Below are 23,840 nucleotides of genomic sequence, written 5' to 3' on the forward strand. Positions count from 1 at the left end.
GACTATAAACTAAAGAAGACGACCAATATTAATTTAGAATAATACGAAGGCATTATGTAAACAACATTTATATAAATTATGTACAATATTTATATGTAGACAAATATAGCATACATGATAAACCAACTTGGAGTAGAATCTTAAAAATCAAATACATTAACGAAACACTTATTTTAATAGCAAAAGCTGATTGATTGAGCAACTCGGCACCTCATGCATCACTTTGTTATGGGACATTGATGGGATTATTCGGAACGTTACTATGTTTGTCAGGTGGCGAGGGGCTTCCTGGAACACCGATTTTAATAGAGTAATTAATTCCATTAATCATGTGGCCATGTGCTGCTGCCGTCTTCTCTTCTACAAAAATCATCGAAATTATTGCTTTGTTATCAGTTGAATCATTTATCTTGCATAATTATGAATATACTCATGAATTTATTTTACACAAAGAGACATTAATAGAAGGAAATTAATATAATGAAATGGGCTCACTTGTTTGTGGTGATTCCACAAGCGTAAGCATAGACTCACTCACAATGTGCAAATCCATTGTTTTAAATTAAATGAACTAATTAAAGAAAATATATGAATTTGAAGAGAAATATATAAAGAAGATCGACTCACTGGTTTTTGCTGCTTCTGCAAAAGGAAAAATCGTTGAAGAGAAGAGGAGAATTAAAAGCAAGGTTACCAGAAAGTACGCAGATGGGAACTTGCCAGCCATTTTTATTGATTGTGCTTGAGAATATGGTATATTGATTATATAGACATATTTATAGCAAATTAGAGATGTTAAGGTGCCAATTTTCCCGGAAAAAGTTTTTTCTATGCATGTAATTTTGTCGAATCACTTTGAAAGTGTTGTGCGGTGCAATAACTTTGAAAATTATTTCCAATTTTCAATAACTTTGAAAAGTATTTCCAATTTCGTAGTTTAAACTTTAGTAAAATTCCATATTTGAGATTTTCTTTTTCACTTTGATGACTTACTAATTGAAATAATATTTTTTACAAATCAATTTTCTCATATATTACTAGAAAATAAATTAATTAACATAAGAGTCGAAGAGTACATTTTTAAAAATTATTAAGTTAGTGGGGGCTTCAACCCCCACTCAACTCCCTGTGGCTTAGTCTCTGCTAGGGTTAAGAGCAAATTACATGATTGGAGTTGAAATCACTAGGTATCCGATTATAAATTCTGGTTTCTATCTGAATTGACAAATATTGGATATACTTTAGTTGAAATTTTGGCTGAACTAGTAGGGTCTTGGTCTAATTTTAATTCATCTCTCTAAGAAATCAAAGTTGACCCATGAATTCTTGAGTATCCTACACAACGCTATTTTTTTAATTTCTAACTAAACAAAACAATGTGGTTTTGTGGATCACAAAATGATGGTGTTTGATGCGACTACTAAGCCACCATTTTATTGACTGCCATTCAATTATTCCTTCCCCAAATTTTTATGTGACCTATCTTGATATTTTTCTGCCCTAATCTTTCAGTTGTCCTACTGTCTTACCAGTTTTAACACTTTTTTCTTAATCTACCATTAGAATATAAATTGTGTAAAGTGAGACAGACTTTAAAAAAAAAAAAAAAATGGAAATCCGAGAGTCTGTTGTGAGGAACTTCAAGTACTACAAGAGGTATATTTGATTCAGTGTTCTACATTTTCTTTTCAAAAAATTACCGTATTTGTAGAACTCATAATACAGATTTCTTAATACTACAGAGAGACCACAGTACAGATCAACATGTTTAAAATTCAATAATATTGGTGGAATTAAACGCCACCAAATAAATATGTGAAAATTCAATGAAAAGATAAACACTAAAACTTGTCAATAGGGTAGAGAATAGTTCTCTATTTGCATATTGTTCACGATAATGACCATAAAGAATTCATCATATATGAATTCCTTGCATGATGTGTACACGCATCTGGGAAATTTCCCATGGAAAATAGAATAAATTTTTATTAGTTCTTATAAATGAATTTCGTTTCCCTTCGTATATAAAAACTCGTTAATGGAAAGTTTTCAATTTCCCTCTAACACGTTAGTGAAAATGGCCCTTTTATTATAAAATTTTAATTACCATTTATAAGGTTTTCATTTTTAGTCACCACAAAAAAAAAAAGGTAGGGTGGTGGTTAGTTAAAAACGCATTTAATTCGCATATTATTAAACATGTATTTTGCAGGTTTCTATACTGAATGAATATTTTATTATTAAACACGTCGTTTTGATACCTAAGTCTAAAGCATGAAAATATTTTTTAATTTTCAACTAATTGCCATATCGTCATTAAAAAAAACCCATTTTTTTTTTCAAATTTCTAACCTTTTTATTCATCACATCAAGTTCATATTTATAACAGCAGTACACAGTTTTTCACATAATTCTTTTTACACTAGATTGAATTTTTCTTTTTGTCCAGCTCAATTTTTCATCTTCGTTATTCTCCGAATATGTAAACTTTCATTGTCTTTTCCTTTGTTGTTTATAGCTTCGTCATGTTTAAAATTCTTTTAATATTTAATATATGAGTTGATTTGAGGCATCAATCATTCATTAATCTTGTTGTATATTCGCCTAATTTTGCAATGATTAAATATGATGTATTATGTTACATTAGCTTTAATAACTAATTAAATACTCCATATACAAATTTTTATATCTATTTCAACCACGGATTTCATAAAAAGTGTTAAAATTATAATTAATATTGTTGTATTTTTAGAAATATATTATCAAAAACTACACCATAAAAGATCTAATGTAACAATTAAATTTCGTTGTTAAAAACCCATAAAACTGTAACTTTAGACTTTAGACAACGAAATCATAGCCGCCACAAATGCCTCCGCTGCATTAGATAAAAGGCAACGGTTTATATCCGTTTAGCCAACAGTAAAAATAACCGCTGCATTAATAATTCAAATGCAACGGTTTTGGTGCAATTTAAGTTAACGATTTGCTTAGTCCCAAATGCAACAGTTTCAATTACTAAAGGCAACAATTATAAATAACTTTAGACAACGGCTATAAATTATTTTAAGCAACGGATTGTGTCATTTTTAAGCAACGACTATTTTACTAAAGCAACAATTATTAAAGAGATTAGGTGACGATTATATGCTACTTTAAGTAACAGATTATATTGTTTTTAAGCAACGGCTATTAAGCTAATGCAACGATTATTAAAAACCATTAAGCAACAGTTTCAAATATTTTAGACGACAGATTGTGTCATGCTTAAGCAACAACTATTTAGTTATTGCAACGATTTGTAATATTGTAAAGACAACAATTTTAATGGTTAAGTAACTGTTATATATTTGTTGTTGCATTAGCTGTATGCATTTAATACAACAGTTTGTGTGCATGATGCAATGATATTTTTATATATATTTTTCCTTTGGACCTATTTTAAATAAATAATATATGACCTAAAGATAATAAACTAAGTAATCAAATAAGAAATAAAAGGATATAACACAAAGTCATGTATTGTAACAAAAGTATTTTTAATTCAAAGTCAAGAAATTCAAATTTGTATAATAAGTACTTAACATAAACACATTTAACATATCTCATCATAATCAATAAAAAGAATTTATGTCCTTAGATAAAAGACGTCCTCAAAAGAAGCCTAAATCACAAGCCTCCTCTGTAATCATAAAATGTTTACTCTTTTTCTAGCATCATCAATCACCATCCCTAAACAAAAAAAAAAAAAACAATTAAATTATTATTTAACCAAATATTAGAATATAAATTAACAAACTATTATATGCTCACATATCACAAAATCTATAACCCACCTTATATCTAAACTAAAAGCTTGTAAATATGATCCACTATGGTCAAATTCCACTACAACAACCAACAAAATTGAGGAAAAAACAATTACATTACAACTTCCCATTAGTAAAAACAAGTTAAATTGCAATTGGAAAAAAAATTATATTAAAGTGTCTAAATAATTGTCAAACCAGTTTATCATAATTATTTTATAAAATAAATAATATTTACTTTTAAAGAAAATAACATTTTTACCTTTTGTTGTTTTGTACAGTTGAACCACCTTGAAGTGAATTAAGTCCTGTAATCAATGAACCAAGTGCATCCACATTCATAGTTGGGTTAACTTGTGCTATTTGATTCACAAGCACTGACAAGATCTGTTGTGCCATTGTTGCACTTTCAGCTTCCATCTTTTCTTTCATTTCAGTAATTTCTTTAGTCATTTTTTCCTTCTCAACTTCTAATTCTTCTTTCATTTGGGCAATTATTGCCCTTTCTGCTTCTAACTTCTCCTCTACTTCTTTTTCCAATGTTGATTTTATGGATTCAATGCACTCCTCTGGAAGTTTATAGTTATCCTTTGATGGTCCTTTTCCTCTCAAGTCAATTGGTGTAACACCTCTCCCCATTAATAACACACGACCAGGTCGTTCTTGCCCCAATTCAGTTATAACTTCTTCCAACATTTCACCACTTTCTCCTCGGGATTGCAACTCTTCAATTCGAGCCTATAAACCATAAAAAAGTTAAATTGCAAGTGTTATAATAACTTATGTTTGTAAATAAAAAAAAAAAGGTTGCTCTAACAATTTTGTTTTATGCTAAACATACTATTTTTTCTCTAATACTGTTATCATCTTGATATGCACGTCCTTCTTTTCTTTTCCGAGTAGCTAGATACATTTCAACTTTGGTAGGAGGTTCTTTGTTCTCCTTGGAATTTTGCTAAGATGTAATAACAAAAACAAGTTACAAGCAACACATTAAAACTCAAATTCAAGTGAATCAATAACAAATTTTACAACACTTACCAAATTATGGTAGATACTGGCAAAACTTTTTGGACCAGTAGTGTGCATATCATGTTGTCTTTTGCGATTTTCAATATTGATATTAGCTATTTTCTGCATAAAATCTCAAATTAGGAAATGACATCTCAATAAATATTCATTTATATACATGTCCAAAAGAATTTGACCTGCACATCTTCATCATTCCAATATTGAAGAAGCTCCTTAAAAATTAGTTCTGAAATCTCTAGTGGACGGTTTTTCATCCTTTCTTCATCAGTTGCATATTTTTTAAAGTAAGTCTTCTTTACTTTGCATTTGTGTGTTCGCCATGCATCTCCAATTGCATTCATCACCCATTTCTTACTTGCTATTGGAAGAATATATATTCTCTATATTAAGAACAAATGTATCAAAATTAACATCATAAGTCATAAACATTAAATGGAAAAAAAAAGGTTATTAGGTCTTACATTAACATATTCCCAAATTTGATCCTTTGATGGCATCTTCGACCAATTAGTATGATTTAATGGAGCAAGTTGTTGATTTCGTGCCACCGTACCAAGAAAATTTCTGAATTCAGTTAATGTTTCTTCATCAGGGCCTATGGGCTGGTTGTGAGCATTTAACATAATTGGCTTGCGATCTTCAAATTTCCTAAGTTGGATCTCTTTCATGAGAGTTGGACCCCTAGTTTTCTTTTTAACGGGAACTAAGTGGAAAAACATGTATCAATAGTGTTTTCCATTATAACTTAAGAAGTAGAAAATAAAAAATATACAATGATAATTTACCTTGATTATCGTCAGATTGAATTGTAGTATCATAGGAGTAGTCTTCATTAATCTCCATCATACTCTCTTGGTGATGCTCATTATGAAAAGAATGATAATTAGGAGGAGTTTGTTCTTCCCTAATCACTTCCTCTAAATGCTCTTCGTTTTCTTGATGTTCACATGATTGTTGCCCTTGAACTTCTTTGCGACTTTTCAATTTGAAATAACTTGACAATGATCCAGCTGGACATAATGCTATTCTTTGCCCATTCTTCTTTGGACTTGGTTGCTTCTTTCTCTCCTTATTTATGCATATGGAAAAAAGATTAATAAAATAACACAAATACTAGAAGCTAGAAGCTAAAGAAAACAGTCAACAATATATAATATGTAGAAAAGGAAGAAAATAGTATTATATACCCAATATTGCAAAGAAAAGATATATACAGTAAAAAACAAGAAAGACTAACATAAACACTATGCAATCTCTAATGTAATTGATACCTGAATTGAACTTTTAGGCAATTGATTATGCTTTTCAACTTGTTCCTCCACCACTAAGTCATATGTCTCTTGTTGAGAATGTATATTTATACGGTGATTGACGAACTGTTGCTGCATAATTTGTTGTTGTATAACTGAAATTTCAGGATGTTCCTTGCTTTTTTCTGATTGACCTTTAGCCTTTTGTGATTGTCCAACTAGAGCTGCTGGTGGTTCCTTACACTTTTGGCGAAGACTAATTGAAACTTGTTGCTCTTCAATTGATTGTTGTGACATGTGGTGTTTTTGTTTATCTTTTCTCAAATAAGAGGCCATAGCACCTGCTGGTACATATTTTCTTTTTTGTGCCTCTTGCTTTTCCTTTTTCATTGCACTATATCCATAAATATTTATCAAAAAATCATACCAGGTTGTTAACAACAAATGAATTAAAGAGAATGAGTGCAACACAAAGAAGATTAAAAATAAGAAAGAATTACCTTTGAATGATAAAGCTTTCTTTTAAGTCTTTTCACAGTGGGCAACTTCAAAATATGAGTGCCTACAAAACCAAGAAACTCAAGTTACAAAAATGGTACTCATATGCCTAAAAAATAGTATCATTTAGATAACATTAAGTAAATCATGCATTGGGCAATTAGAAACAGACAAAGAAATTAATTTATACAAACAGAAAAAAAATAATAGGCAATTATAAACAAATGTTGTTTAAACTTTTAATAAGTCAATGAAGACATCATTACCAAAAAAACAAACATAATCATCCAGTAGCATCCATCCAATCCCAATCAGTGTCATCAAAATCTGAATCATTGTTTATGTTGTTTTCACTTGATATATTTGAAGGCATCTCAACGGCCATATGTGGTAAATCATTTCTACACCAATTGACATCTACCTCAACGTTATTTTCACCCAAGTTATAATTATCATCATTAATCTCTCCCCAATATGTCTCTTGCAGATTACCATTGTTTTCTTCCATAAGATCATACAAATCTCGTGGAACCTTCCTCATTACATAATGCCCATCTTTTTCAATAGGATCTTTAACATAAAATACTTGATGAACTTGTGTTGCCATTACAAAAGGCTCATCTGCATAGCATGTTTTTTTGAAATTGACCTTTGTAAGTCCATAATCATCTTTTTCTTCTTGAAACCAAGTGCATTTGAACAAAACAATATTAAAGACTCCCCAATAATCTACTTCAATTATGTCATCTATTACACCATAATAATTAACATCACTAATTATTGGATTTTTATCTTTTGAACTTGCAAAACTTGGAGTCAATGCTGATAAGGTAACTCCACTATTTTGGGTCTTGCATTTAGCATCCCTTGTCCTAGTGTAAAACTTATAACCATTGATAAAATATCCAATAAACCTCCTTGCCACTAAGTTTGGACCTTTGGACAACCAAAAAATATGATTTGGAATATCAGTAGCCTCTGAAACTTTATTTTGAAACCAATCTGGAAAATTATGACTATGATTTTGTGCTCTTGCCCATCTACTAGCTTTAATATTACGCTCTGTCAAATTTCGATGTTCTCTACAAATGATAAAAAAAATTATGTTAATAAATAATAGAACAAAACAAAAAGCATTAAATAAGGAAAAAAAATATGGTTTAAGGGTTATCATCTTACACAATATACTTTTCAACATCCTTATCTTCACAATTGAATAAGATATATCGATGTGCCTGAAGTAAGGTTTCCTTATTGATATTTATGGCCTCACCCTTCTTTTTTCGTTTCCCCCCAATCGGATGTCCTAATCTTGGAAAAATGGAAGATGAATTTTCTATTGAAGTGACACTATCATGATTCTCCTTATACCTATTCTCTTTTGTCTTCACTCCATCATGCAAATATCTGGAGCAAAATGTTAAACATTCTTCTGCTAAGTACCCTTCAGCAATCGAGCCTTCTGGTTTACTCTTATTATTGACAAATCTCTTCAAATGACATAGATATCTCTCACAAAAATACATCCATCGATACATAACCGACCCACCAAGCCTAATTTCGTCTACTATATGTATAGGTAAATGCACCATAATATCAAATAAGCTAGGAGGGAAAATCTTTTCTAGTAGACATAATATTTCAATGATTTCAGATTGTAAGTAATTTAAATCCTTTGGTTTCACCACTTTGCTACATGCACCTCTAAAAAAAGCACCTAATCTTATTAAAGCAGTTGCAACATGTTTTGGGAGTGTTTTTCTTACAGCACATTGTAACAAGTAATGCATGATGAAATGGGCATCATGGCTCTTGTACCCTGAAATCTTTCTCCCACCAACATCAACACATCGTGAAATATTAGAGGCATAACCTTGTGGTAATTTTGCATCCTTCAAAACAGAACAAAAAATCTCTTTCTCTTTTGTCGTCATGGAAAAACATGCTTTCGCTAACAACACATGTCGACCATCATTTGCTATAGTTGGTTGCAATTCCCTTCGAATGCCCATGTCTTGTAAGTCATAACGTGCATTTATGTGATGCTTTGTCTTTCCTGGAATATCTAGTAAAGTGCCAAGGATACTATCACAAATATTTTTCTCTATATGCATTACATCAAGATTGTGACGACATAAATTATGCTCCCAATATGGTAATCGAAAAAAAATAGACTTTTTTTTCCATGGAACTTCACTTGCTATTTTGACCTTTTTCGTTAACTTCCCAAATACATTCTTAAAACCATTCAAAAGTTCTAACACATCAGTCCCTGACAAAGGAGGAGGGGATTTTTCTAACTCCACATCACCATTGAAATATCTCTTATCATGTCTCCATGGGTGATCCTCAGCCAAGAATTTACGATGTCTCATATAGCAAGTCTTCCTACTATGTTTCAAATATTGGGAGCTCGTCTCATAATGACATGTAGGGCATGCAAATTTTCCCTTGGTACTCCACCCAGAAAGCATTGCATATGCTGGGAAGTCACTAACAGTCCATAGCAAACATGCACGCATTTTGAATGTTTGATTAGTGGAAGCATCATAAGTATCTACACCAATTTCCCAAAGTAGCCTCATTTCTTTAATAAACGGTTGCATGTAGATATCAATATCTTGACCAGGAGAAGATGGCCCTGGAATAATTGATGACAAAATCAAATATTCTGGTTTCATGCAATGCCATGGAGGCAAATTATAATTAATCAAAATGACCGGCCATGTGCTATGTGCAATGCTCATTGTTCTAAATGGATTGAATCCATCACTCGAGAGACCCAACCTCATATTTCTAGGGTCTTGTGCGAAATGAGGATACAATGAATCAAATTTCTTCCAAGCTTCACCATCAGCTGGATGCCTTAAATTTCCATCTTTAGTACGATATTTTTCATGCCATGTCATGCAATCAGCAGTTTTTTTACACATAAACAACCGTTGAAGCCTAGGAATCAATGGAAAATATCTAAAAACTTTCTTAGGGATTTGATACCCTTTTTTAGATAACCTTTCTTGACTATTCCCTACAACATTTCCATTGGATTTCCATCTAGATGCACCACATACCTTACATGAGCTTAATGTCTCATTCTCATCCCAAAAGAGCATGCAATCATTAGGACATGCATGTATCTTTTGATATTCAAGCCCTAAGTCTTTCACCATTTTCTTAGCTACATTAAAAGATGTAGGCAATTTTGCATGGGGAAATGCCTCTCTAAGTAACTCTAGAATATTAGTAATCGCCACATTACTGATTCCATGGATGCATTTCAAAAGGTATAAGCGAATAGTGAAAGATAACTTTGAAAAATTTTGACAACCCGGATATAACTCTTCTTTCCCTTCCTCCAATAATTTAAAGAATTTCTTAGCCTCATCTGTTTGACCCTCTCTAAATTCTTGGTTACATGGAATATCTTCATTGATTACACCCCTAAAAGTGTCATGCAACAATCCATCTATATCATCACCCATATCCCTTTTGTCAGATTGGCCCATGTCATCTATATTCATACTTGAATCTAGTACTTCACCATGAAAATACCAGTCATTATATCCTGGAGTTATTCCATCAATAATCAAATGCTCATATACTGTGTTTCTACAATACCAATAACGTAAATGACACTTTTTGCATGGGCATAAAATTACATTCCCATGAGCTGCCAAGGAAAATGCCTTGTCAAGAAAATCATTTACCCCATTCATATATTTATCACTATATCTAGGAAGATTCATCCAACTCTTATCTCTTTTATCCATGCCTTAATAAACTGCAAATATATATAATACACAAAAAATTAACTTTTAATGATCCTATGATAAATAACTCAAACCTATGAAGCAAAAAGTTGTCATGATAAATAATTAAATAAAACCTTTATGAATGAATGCATGTATTTGACCTGTTTTGACTAACAATGATAATATGAATATGAAATATTAATAATGCAACAATTTGTCATGTTTTTCATAATGAAGTAAAAAAGTCTAAGCAACTAATTAGTGCAATATAACTATATGAATGGAGCAAAAAAGTCTAAGTGGTTGAATTTGACATTAAAAAGATTGATCTAACAATTGTCATGTTTTTTTATGTTTGATATGAAGGGGTCCCTATTGATGGATGTGTTATGATAGTGTTGCTAGAACTTACCAATTAATATAAGGCCAAATAAATTACAATATTTAAAAGAGGAAATAGTGCAGTATGTTAATAAATTACAATATATTAGTTGTTTCAATATAATTTGTCCTTAAGAAAGATGTTTTTGCATTATTAAATAATCCAATTACACAAGTGATACAAAAGCATCATCACTTATTGATTGCCAAGATGTGTTTGACCTAGACAATTAATAATATCTATCAAAACAAACTTTTAGTAAATAAGAATTCACAAAAGCATTTTAGAAATTAAACAAAAAAAAAAAATTAAAAAATGAGAAACTTTATTATTCATAAAGTATATAATAGAAAATTAGAAGTCCTATGAAAAAGAAGCAATGATGTAGAAAATAAGGTAGAAGAGGAGAAAAAGATAGAGATTCTAGCACAAATTACAAGACAATAGGCAAAGGATTAGCAAGAAGATAGCTAAAAGAGTGATCAAATTTCCAGCATAGTTTCCAGCATAAAATTTACAAATTTCCAGCATAGTATCCTTTGATAGTCCTCAATTTTTAAAGGAACTTTGACAATATAATGTGACCCAAGTATTATATGACTGAAAACAAAATGCATGTAAAGCTAAGCTGCAAAAAAAGAAAAGCTTTCCCTTTATACATGAACCTTGGAGAAAGAGTTGGTTACCCTTTATGCTTGAATTGATTTGTTAATTAAGTGAACCTACTATTTAATTTTACATGTTACTGACACTACCTCTTGAAACAATTTCACTTTTTTTAGCTTTATGAAGTCAGGTCTTCCATTTTTTTTTTTAAATTTGGAGCTCTAGTTTTTTAGGTTTTTCTAGATCTATTTTTTTTTTAAAACAATTCATCTGAAGTGGGAAGGGTTTTGGGTAGATATTCAATAGTTTTTTGGCTTTTTTGTTCAGGGAAGAATGGTTACTAGCTAGAATAGGCATTGACTTTACTCCCTTCTTTTTCTTTTTTAATTCTTTGTGGACATTTGGTCTCTAGTTGTATTTCTTTTTTTTTTTTAATTTTATTTTAAAAGAGAGTTTACAATTACTTTGAGCAGATAGTTGTTGCTCTTCTTTCCAGCATAGAATCAATTTCTACATCAAAACATGACTTAAGGCCTATGTGATACATGTCAAGTGCTAAAAAGATACAAACTCAAAATCATAATCTAATAAGAAAAGAAATCTTTTCCTAACATGAAAAATAAATAACCCTAAGTTTTTAATTGGAAAATAACTTCAACTCTAAATAATTTCGTGAATCTCAAATAACAAAATCCTTGTAATTTAATATTAAATCTTGATTCCTACATTATGTGGTCCAATAGTGAAAATTATAATAAAAAGACTAGAGACATTCAAAATAGCATAACCAATCATAGGAGATATAAATTATAGCTACATTAGAAAGGAGCCAATGATAAAAGATATTAAACCAAGAGAAGCAAACACAACTGCAAGCCTATTGGGACCCTCCTCCTTTGTTGTAGATAAATATGTGTAAACTAACCCATCAAGTGAATGAAAGCCCACAAACAAATGCACAAACCCTATTGTAAAGTTTTATAATCAATCAAATAAAATTACAAAATATTCATATTTATATTAACAAAATTGATGTTATCTACAGATGTTACTGCAATTGCTATTCTCTTAAACCCATCTTGACCAAGTTTAAGAAAAACCCAGAAAAAATTGAACCAAATAAATAAATTTTGCAAATAAACAAGTAAAAGGTGAGTACCGGAGTGAAGATACGAGCAGCAGCGAGATGAACTTTCCCTTTCACAACCCTTGCACACCATATTGTTAAACGACAGCAAAATCAATTAGAAATACAGAGATTTTTTTTTGGTAAGCTGAGATAATGGTATTTTTTTTTGGTAAGCTGAGATAATGGAATTGTTGAGGAGATGGCACTTACGGAATGGTTTCTGAGTGGGCTTTGAATGATTTATGAGTGGCTTGACAAAACAATTTAGTTTGTTGGCCTGACTTGAAATGGGCCATTCATTTAAGAAATTATGAGCCCTTAAAGAAATGTTAATTTGGTATCTAAAAATAGGAGGGCAGCTTCAGTTCTTACATACTCAATCAAATTAAAATTGGTTTAGTTTGGGATAGATTTATTGTTTAGATTTGTAATTTATGCATAGAACAATGATGCCTTAACAATTGTTTTAAGAGTGGATACAAACTGAATTAAGCCCGTAGATCTCTAACTCAAATCGATTCGAATAAAAAATAATTCGATTCGAGTTTTGCTTGAGTTTATCAAATCAAAATTAAAGACGACAATTAATTTGACTCATAAATTTAAGTCAAATAAAAGTCAAGCCAAACATAACACCTTTTAACTTAAGTTTGGTTTAAAAAACGAATCTAATCTTTCAACTTCCTAAAATGTTATAGTTTTGATGTACTATAACATTTTTTATCTAATTAAATTATAGTTAAAATTTTGATATATTAAAACAATTATTAAAGTCAATGTTTTATATCTCATAATGCTACGGTTTTTTTTCAATTGTAATGTATTGTTAATTTCCTAGTACGACACTACTAATTCGTTGTTTTATATGTCATAATGTCAGTTTCTTTTTCAACCGTTGCTTATTATTAATTTTTTAATACAACACTATTAAATCCGTTATTTTATATCCCATAATACAACGGTTTTTTTGCAACTGTCGTTTATTGTTAATTTTTTAATACAACACTATTAAATTCGTTGTTTTATATCCCATAATACAACGGTTTTTTTTCAACCGTCGCTTATTGTTAATTTTTTAATACAACACTATTAAAACCGTTGCTTATTTTATTTTAGACAACGGTTTAAAAAGCGTAGTCAAAATAAGTGTCGCCTTAAGCCCAATATGTGGTAAATATGCCATATTAAACCCGTATATACGTGTTTTGAATTTTTCCCATATCCGAGTTTTATGACTATTTTCTTACAAACATATTTTTTACTATTCATTGTATCATACCCGTATAATTCTCATACTTGTATTTACTAACTATAGGGAGCCTTTAGTGAGAAAAAATTAATGAGATGATAAATATTTTGTTGTTATAAATACTATATTTATAATTTTAACGACTAATTATGTATATTCTTGTTAAAATTAAACGAATTTATACTTTCAATAACAAAATTTTAAATTTCTTACTATAAAACTTAAAAATCTGTCGTTATTGGTCTTATGGATATATAAAAGACTAGAGATGGACATGAACCGAACTGACCCTGAACATCTTTCTGCTCGAGTTTAACTTGAATAAAAAATAATCTATCTAGAATTCAGCTAAAAGTCGTCGAGTTGAAATTAAGGTTTGCTTGAGATTGACTCGAATAAAAATAGTTCGATTTGAATTATGACTCAAATCGATGGCTCGAATGCATTGTTTGAGTTTGTAGCTCATTAACAATGTCGATTTACCTAAATAATAGGCAAAATAATATCGTTTTGTAAATTGGTTTTAGAAACTTTTAGGTTCGTTTAAAAAATTAATAAAAAATCTTAGAAGCATTACATGTTTTGAAAGGTGTTTTCGCTTCAGCAACTTTAAGTTATGCATTCTATCTTTTTAAATTAAGACTCCTAGTTAAAATCCCTTACTTGCATATCATCTTCTTTGTACTTTGATGTTGATAGTCGTCTCCTCATTGGTGTCTTAGGTCATCTCTTGTAACACTTAGGGGTCATTTGGTTGGCGTGTTTTAAAGATTACCTTGATAATTTATCTTTTATTATTTACATTACCTTTTTTTGTTTGTCAGTACTAATAGATTATAATAATTTTTTATTACCAATACTGACATGACAGATAATATAGGTGATAATTTGATTACCATATTTACCTTAGGTATTAAAAGATAGCCAAGTTAATATTGATTTTATTATAATAATATTATTATTTATTAATTTTTAAGGCAAAAATAAATTTATTTTTAATTAATATAACAAATAATAAAAAAATATTTAAAAATAATAATATTCAAGGGCATTTAAGTAAAATAATTTACTAGTATTATTTTATTACTGTTAACCAAACACATTAATTATTTATATCATCCATTTTTACCAAATTTATGAAACGTAGTAATAATTTATATTCAGTATTTTTGTCAGTAATCTATCTTCAAGGTAATCTCCCTATTTTGGTAATAAAACATTATCCAAACTGAACACCCCCTTATGTGTGTCTCTCAAGCGCATAATAGTCATTTTGTATAATTATGATTAATGTATAATTGATTGAATGTTAAATAAATGATAAAATGTGAATTTAGAGTGATAGACAACCATGTATGAGGTAGCCATGACTATGTGTCAGTTGCTATGTCAGTTGGATATGCTCCAATATTTATAGAGCCATGACGTCTTGTGCTACATTCAGGCCCTCCATTATAAGCATGACTTTGACTTTTGTCAGCGTCCTGACTTGGAACATCGTACATGTTCTCATCAAACCTAGAGAATTTATCATCATCATCATCCTCCTCATTAACTTCTACTTCATAATCCTCATCCACGTCGTTATGATTATTATCATCACCATAATTCCCACCAAACTCATGGAAACTTTGTGGATGATTCTCCCTTTCTTCCTTATGAACATCTTTAGCTTGTTGATTACCCTTTTCATCAATTAGACTTTTGTTAACATAGAGTTTGGTTGATCCTCGTAAACTTCTTGCTTTAACCATCAGAAACTTCAGATCATCATCGTCTACAATATCCATTAGACCAACATCACCTAAGGTAAATATATGCATATTTGATTGCCTTTGATCGAGTCTTAGATGATAACTTATTCTCGTAATGAATCCTTCAAAATCAATACTTGTGTTAACACACATCTGTTAATGTTTTATTTTACCAAGTTTGAATATATATCAAAGATTCGGACCGATTTTCAGTCAAGAATTGCACAAGAACCATATAATAAACCATACACAAATCAACACACCAAATTTGCTTGGTTTGGGTTCAAAAGATTAGAACCCTACATCCAAGGCAGAGGAATCCTCCAGCAAATCCACTAATTAGTAAGAAAAATAGTACAACTTACAGATTAAGAAGCCAGTCTAGTAATATAGACACAAACGAAATCGAATCCAGCCTTGCCGACTCGAGTCCTTTCTAAACTCGAGTACCACAACAACCTTGTACACTGACTCAAGTGTTTAGATAGCTAGATCTAAGAAAATATAGTGGATTCATACATTTCTTATAAACCCTAGTAGAGAAGATATGAGGACCCAAAGAGAAAATAATATTCACGCCAAAGGCAACCTATTTTTCTTCTAAAGAAACAACCAACGTAAAATGCCTTTCCCTCTTTTCTTTCTCAAAACCAACTAATGGTTAATATCCATTAGTTAAAAAACTTAATCAAGCAAAGACAAAACTGCACCTGGACAATAACTATAGCCTAAACTTTTGCTCTTAATTACAAGATTGCCATTAGTTTTATGTCATAGATTCACAACATCCCTATCTTATTCCCATCAACATATCTTGTCACAGTATCATCACCTTCAATCCATTGCTCTCCATAAAGAATCTTAAATTTAGCTTTTTCCATCTTAACTAAAAATAAACCTAAAAACATCTGTGTTTTGGCAAAATATATGTGCTCTAAACAGTACTCACTGGTGAACAGTATCTCTCGATAAAAAATAATAACTCCAAAATAAAAAAAATCACAGTTAGCTTGCACAAACAACCAATGCTCTAGTACCAAACTGATGCATAACACCATGCATGAGCAATAAATCCAAAAGGGGTGAGCTAGAAAATATTATTCACTCCAGATTGCACTACTTTACAATTTCTTCAAATTGGGCCTCAAATGCAAACCAATGTAGCCAAGCTTCATACACATATATTTATAACGCATTAAACTATCATATCATCAAATGATGTACAAATTATGATCAAGGCAAGGCAATAAAAAATGGAAGAAAATGGTAGTGGCACTTTTGTAATTTTTATACAACTCCCTACTAAGATAAAGAAAACAGTACACAGATTGAAATGACATCAAATTGGAACATAAGCATAATCAAGGCATAAAGGATAAATCCACCAACCTAGGAACTCTACCACCACTTCCTAAACAAGAGGATGGATAAAGGAATTGAGAGGAATATAAACTATGTTTAAATAGACATAAAAAAAAAAATTCAATGGGTAGGCGTTAATACCAACCTGTTCTTCATCTGATTTTTATCTAGACCTGAATTTTTATATTTTTTAACCGTCAATGCAATATTAAACAATATTATAATAACTTTAAACAATAAAACAGCATGAAATCACAATATTAAATAGTCTAATAATATAAAATCATAACAAAATTATATTTCACATGAAGTCATAAACATGAATCTACCATACATTATCTGATTTTCAAATGTTCATTAAAAAAAACACATTAAAATATGAGCTTGAATCAAGACTGAGTTGAATGTGAATGATTTTGCTGTGAAATCTTTGCAAAGGATGTTAATTCCCTAAGTAAATTGACAATTTTCGTCTCTCCCTTCCTTATGTCAAAGTTGAATTATTTATAATGGTTTTCCCATGGGTTTTATTGTTCAATCACAGGTGTAATCTCTGTTGAAGAAATTTTTTTCATGCTACAGAGATTTCGTCACTTACTGGAAGGTTAAGGACAAAGAGAGAGATAATATTCTCTTTTTCTGCATAAGTTACATTAACAGGGTATTTAAGGGAAATGAATTACTATTATGGTATTTTTGTTTAGGGTTTTAGATGAATGACATATCTGTACACACGATTAAAAAAAGGGTAAAAAAATTCAATATCCCATTTGTTATTATATTGTTGTAGATGGAGCCCCTTGAATAGATTTGACACCTCAGAAAATTTTTTCCATGAAGTTTGATGAGACATCAAGAATAAAGAATACAATCAGGGTAGGTTATAAAAGAGCTTCAAAGTTTTAGAAACGCTCTTATCATAGCTTTCAAATATCTGAAAAACTTCCTATATAGACACCTTCTTACAACTTCCTTATAATCTTATCTATCTTTCAGGGCTTTTAGGTCTGAGTATATCCTCTAACAAAAATATCTTTGAATTGGTTATTAACTATGGAAAGACAAACTTTCGCTCGTCTTTCTTTGAATGGTTTTGTATGGCAGAATTAAATTTAAATATCTTAGAATTAAATTTAAAAACATTTGTATAGAATGATAGTTTTTCAAAATATCTTTAACTCATCTTTCTTTGAAAGGTTTTGTATCGCGGAATTAAATTTGGATCTTCCATTCTTTGAATGAATACAATATTGTCATTACTTTTTAATTTAACCGTCGAAACGTAATCATGAAAAAGTAGTCTTGTCAATAAACCTCATACATGATACTTTATAGAGAAAAAATACCCACATCTAACAATATAGATTTTCTTTTAAATTGATTCTTATGATAAGAGGAAAATGTGAAACCATAGATATTACATGAATTGTCTATAAACTAAAGAAGACGACCGATATTAATTAAGAAAAATACGAAGACATTACGTGAACAACATTTATATAAATTATGTATAATATTTGTATGTAGACAGAAATAGCACACATGATGAACCGAATACAAGGAAACACTTATTTTAATAACAAAAGCTGATCGATTGAGCAACTCGCCACCCCATGCATCACTTTGTTATGGGTTATTGATAGCACCGAGACCGTGATTGTCAGGTGGTGAGGGGCTTCCTATAACACCGACTTTAATAGAGTAATTCATTCTATTAATCATGTGGCCATGTGCTGCTGCCGTCTTCTCTTCTACAAAAATTATCAAAATTATTGCTTTGTTATCAGTTGAATCATTTATCTTGCATAATTATGAATATACACATGAATTTATTTTATACAAAGAGATATTAATTGATGGAAATTAATATAAACAAATGGGCTCACTTGTTTGTGGTGATTCCAACATGCGTAAGCGTAGACTCACTCACAATGTACAAATCCATTGTTTTAAATTAATGAACTAATTAAAGAAAATATATGAGTTTGAAGAGAAATATATATAGAAGATTGACTCACTGGTTTTTGCTGCTTCCGCAAACGGAAGAATCGTTGAAGGGAACACTCTCTGGATGAGTTGGGAGAGTTGCCAAAGTATGCAACAAACCAACTCGGTCTTCCTCTGCCTCTCCAAGGCCTATTATTCCTCCCGTTAACAACATTTAAAAGTGACCCCAATATTCAAATTTGCTTTATCAAAGAAAAGATCCAATTTATCATTGAAGAAAAAGAAAGCAGCGAGGTTTTCCAGGAGTCACCCTAGTGTTAAAACAGAAGACATGAAATTGATAAGCCAAAGTACCAAACGACACATGTTCAATTCAACAAGATTGTTAAAAAACAAATTAATGATATAGATCATATCTTTTCACGTTAGGAAAACAGCATGGAAAGCCATCATGATGGCAGATTTGAAATAGTAAAAAAAAAAAAAGTTTATTTTCTTAATTTTTACATCAAGTGGCAAGTGATGTAAACCCAATTAAGGGAATATAAGAAATTTTATCATACAATAGTGTGGCGCCAATAATTTTAATCGAGGACCTTTTGTCCAAAAAGTTGCCAGGCAAGTCAAACAAGACTGTCCAACATAAACATGGATCTTTCCTTTTTCATTTTTTGCCACTGGTGGACTTTCCTATTCTCCCTATTCAATCCAGATGATACAGCCAGATAAAAAAATCTGTGCATACCAATTTTAAGAAGAAACCAAATTCAACTTTTATTACCAAATCACCTGAACAGACATTAATCCCAGCTTCACGGACATGTTTAAGGGTTTCCAAGCGTTCATCATAACTTCTTGTAGTGATAATATTCGGATAAATATTCTCTGGAGGTATCAAGGTTATGGTTATATGCTGTAAGGCCTGCTTTCTTGAGTTCTAAAGCCTGCTGCTTCTCCAGCATGCCTAATGTACAGCATACCTCCATCCCCATTTCCCTGGTACATGGCAGATTCAGAAGACAGATTTTCCATTAGATGAACATAATAAAAACCCTAACACAGGTTAATTGAAATGTCAGAATTTCACAGCACCAAAAAAATCGAAAGGACATCTGTGCATTATAGTCCTTTCAATTTGGGAAGGAAAAAAAAAATCATGATCAACAAAATTGACAAAAAAAACTCAATTGAAAATGCAGTAAATATAAATCAGCGGTGCCAGTCCACAGACATTTGCTGAACAGAAAGGATTAACAGCTGCAGAGCATATGTTATAAATTGACTGGAAATACTTGGCAATATTTTTTAGCTCTTTTTTATTATTAACATAGTGAAATTTTCCTCAACACATGGCTTTACGTTATGATCAGAAGTCCTTTCCAAATAGTTCCAAGACAAGAAGAAAATAAACATAAACAAATATGACAATAAGAAAAGAGAACTCATATGGTATGAATACAACCTGCTCACTCGTTTGATAAATTTGTGGTAATGTGTCTCCACAGTATGGTATAATGAATTCATTTATGTTAAAAAAGGTATTCAAGTACAACCAGATCTCAACTTCTTCTTTTACCAAAATAATTTTTTCTTAAATGTTGACTTGTTACCTTATTTCTTTCACATATTCAAGGATGTTGTTGAAATTGGTCTTCCTCCCTATTGTGTCTCTCCATGCAGCACCCATACAAAAACGTGTACTGCCAGCCTCCTTTGCCTAATAAAAGAAATAAAGATGTTGACACCATAGTTATAGCATTGCATAAAAATATGACACCATGGTTATAGCATTGTGTTACATGTAATACAATATGAATCAACCAATAGTCCATAGATATTTGAAATAAAAACTAACTTGAGACTATAACAAACCAATCAGAGTCATTTTTCAGAAAAATATTCATTTGATCAATTTGTTCAAAACTTACACAGATTGTTTATGTTAGAGTAGAACTGGAATGATTAAATTGCTCTTTCACTGAACTCCATTGACTAATTAAAAAAAGTAATCTCTCTTAATTGATACTGTAAGTAACCAAGATAGCAAATAATTATCACTGTGAGGGGAAAAAAAACATAATACGTGCTGACACCTTAATTCAAGATCTCTTAGCAACGCAGCTGGGACACAAAGAGTAACTCGATACAACATAGAATAACATCAATCAATTATATTAAATAGTGTGATAAAAAGTAGTAAAATAAACTTCTTACTTTCTGTGCTGCCTGCATCACAGTTTCCCTAGTCATTAGCTTTTGTGCTTTTACTCCAGTGTTGTATCTTGAGGATTGAGGACAATACGTACAATCCTCACTACAGCCACCGGTCTTGATAGAGAGAAGAGTGCACTGCTGCACCTCCCTGAAGTTATGAGCGTGTCTGTGAACTTGAGCCTAAAATCAGAAACAACCTCCAATTAACTCAAGAATTTTATAACCACTGTTGCATTAGAAGTCACATCATCAAACAAGAAACATTTTAAGCAAACTAGAAAAATCTTGCACAGAACACCAAACTCATTAAGCTACCACTTGACTCTTAACAATTAGGCGACTTAAAGGTCTATTGGGTGGATTCAAGAGACCAGTAACCCTCGATACCGTAGGCCTTTTTGGAGCTAATTTGCCGTTCATACGCGTGGAGACAATGTGTCAGTCCATGGATTTTCCTTCCTATTGATTAATTTTTCTAGAGGGTCCAAGGGCTCTCGCATATAAACACCCACAACCAAAATTAACTTTACCAATTAACCATAATTATCACACTGAGAAGTCTACACAATCTCAGAAACCAATAAAAAGATTAGCACACAGATAAATAACGGACTTCCAAACAAGAAACTAAACTATCAAAACACAATTCTAAACATAACCCACAAAAATTAAAGCTGCAAACAAGAGATTAATAGTTGAAACTAACTCCATGGAAGAGGAGATCGAGAACAGGAGAGTCGTAAATGGACTTGATCTCATCTTTGGACCAGTCGTGTCTAGGGCCTTCTCTGATAGTTCTCTCAGATTCAACTGCAGCCGCTGAATAACACAAACGGGAAGAATGAAATGGGAAGAATTTGGACGGTCTTAAGCTTCGTTGAGAAGTTAAAATGGAGCGAATCTGCAGCATTTTTGTTGGTTTAGTTTGAGAATTTTGTCGATGAAAACTAGGAACAAGAGAAGAAAGTTGAAGAGTAAAACTCAACTACTTTCGCCACCAACCTTAGAGATTTATAGCCGCCAAAAGACTATTTCCATTCCAGGATTTGCTAAATGAAAATTTTCCACTTTTTAACTTTCAAGATTCCCGAATGTCGTCTTCGCGAAAGAAAATGACCATGGCATGGCTATTTTATTTTTTCCTTTTATGTTTGAATTCAACTATAATTTTTTAAAATATTGTAGGTGTTATATAAATTTTTTAAGAATTTTTAAAATCAGAAAAAGTTCAAAAGTATTTTAAAATTTTAATATTTTTCAAATAATTTTAAAAATAATAATTATATTTTAAAAAAATTAAATAAAAATAATATTTTAAAATTAGTTAGAGTTTTAATAATTTTAAGAGTCTATTAAATAAATATTTAAATTAATAAGTTTATTTTAATAATTTGGTATTTAAATAAGTGTTCATGTGATTTTTGTAATTTTAATTAAAAGGTGAAATAATCAATTTTTAGTAAAATAAAATAGAATTTACTATCGTAAATAAATGATGGGTGAGAATTTTACTATTTAAAACTTAAAATGTGAAAATTATTTTGGGCAAGAAATAGTCATTTGGCCTTAGTAAATTTTCCCCTTGCGTTTGAAGAAATTTATAGCTCTAGTCGTCCAGTAAAATCAGGAAAGAGGTCATTTTAATCCCAAAGATCAAACAAGGTGGTTAAATTTTGTTAAATGATGCAAGGTAATTTAGTCATTCTATACAGATAGCTTAATAATGTATCCATAATTATTTGTATATGATAGATACAAAACATGTAAAAAATTATACATATTCTAATGTGTCGAAAATTAGCATAGTACGATGAATATATTGTACGATACAATATATCTCATCAATATAGGTTGATACACTTTTTTAGAAAAATACTGATGTAATGAGGGTGTATATAAGAAATTATAAAATTTTAGAGATATTTTTAATATTTTCTAAGATGATGATATATTAATCGATTGTTTTACTATTTTATTATTATTATTTAAAAAAATATATGTTATAATATGATATGATATGCAATATATAATATAAAAATTAGATTTTTGATATAAGATATGATACATAATTCAATTATTAAGAGTGGAAACGAAGTTTGCTGATTTTTTTTTGTTTATAAAATTTTAATGCATTTTATGTTACATTTAATTAAATTATGGTTAAAAATTTTATAATGATACGGGTTTGGATAGGGTTATGAACGAGTTGAGCTACATGGGACTTGGGTAAATTATTATTGAGCTAAGTTCAAGCTTGAGCTTGTTATTGCGTAGCTGAATGAGTTTGCGACCTTACGACTCGGCTAAAATAAAATATCAATACACCTTTAGAAGTTGAAAATATTGTATTTACACTACAAAAATCTTACACCATGATTTTAAATGTTATTGATAAATATATTAGTTTTGAAGTTTAACGGTAAGTTAGAGCTCGAGTCAAAAACTTCCAAGCTCTAGTTAGACCTAAATGTGATTGAGTAGAGCTTGAACCAATCAATACTTTGTTTGATTGTGGCTCTACGTTCACCTACTTTGATTGAGTAACTTTGCATTTAATATTTAAGCTTATTTTAAACTTATTCCAATTCAAACGTGAAACAAATTAACAAATACTATTTAAACACAACATCAACATAAGTTAACACTATATTTTTGGGTTCTTACAGGGCTTAGGCTTGAGCAACCTTTGTTCAAGCCTAAGCTTGAGAAATTAATGAATAATTTTTTTTGTTTAGGTAAGCCAAAGACCCAAATTCTATTCTTTCCAAAGAGGATTTTCTTATGAGTTGAACAATTAAGTTTCAAGCTTGCTTGACCCAATCAACGTGCCTAATCATATCAAAAGATAATGATTAT

The 23,840-nt window shown here is 30.6% G+C and overlaps 2 protein-coding genes and 1 pseudogene across 2 annotated transcripts; all 3 read right to left on the reverse strand.

Annotated features, from left to right (window-relative positions):
- Positions 1-4,067: 4,067 nt before the first annotated feature.
- Positions 4,068-6,481, reverse strand: LOC123220902. Its single transcript, XM_044643505.1, has 7 exons — positions 6,113-6,481; positions 5,627-5,909; positions 5,303-5,544; positions 5,018-5,221; positions 4,851-4,943; positions 4,651-4,764; positions 4,068-4,547 (listed from the first exon to the last, which is right to left on the reverse strand). The coding sequence occupies exons 1-7, from the start codon at positions 6,479-6,481 to the stop codon at positions 4,068-4,070; spliced, it is 1,785 nt and encodes a 594-aa protein (XP_044499440.1).
- A 391-nt stretch (positions 6,482-6,872) lies between these two features.
- On the reverse strand, positions 6,873-12,797 carry LOC123220903. The gene is made up of 3 exons (XM_044643506.1): positions 12,489-12,797; positions 7,778-10,370; positions 6,873-7,671 (listed from the first exon to the last, which is right to left on the reverse strand). Exons 2-3 carry the CDS (start codon positions 10,357-10,359, stop codon positions 6,873-6,875), a joined length of 3,381 nt encoding a protein of 1,126 aa, XP_044499441.1. The 5' UTR covers positions 10,360-10,370; positions 12,489-12,797.
- Positions 12,798-18,837: 6,040 nt separating this feature from the next.
- Positions 18,838-22,089, reverse strand: LOC123220904 (annotated as a pseudogene).
- Between the last annotated feature and the right edge of the window lie 1,751 nt (positions 22,090-23,840).

This window comes from Mangifera indica, chromosome 7 (assembly GCF_011075055.1).
Source record: "Mangifera indica cultivar Alphonso chromosome 7, CATAS_Mindica_2.1, whole genome shotgun sequence".
Classification (NCBI taxonomy): domain Eukaryota; kingdom Viridiplantae; phylum Streptophyta; class Magnoliopsida; order Sapindales; family Anacardiaceae; genus Mangifera; species Mangifera indica.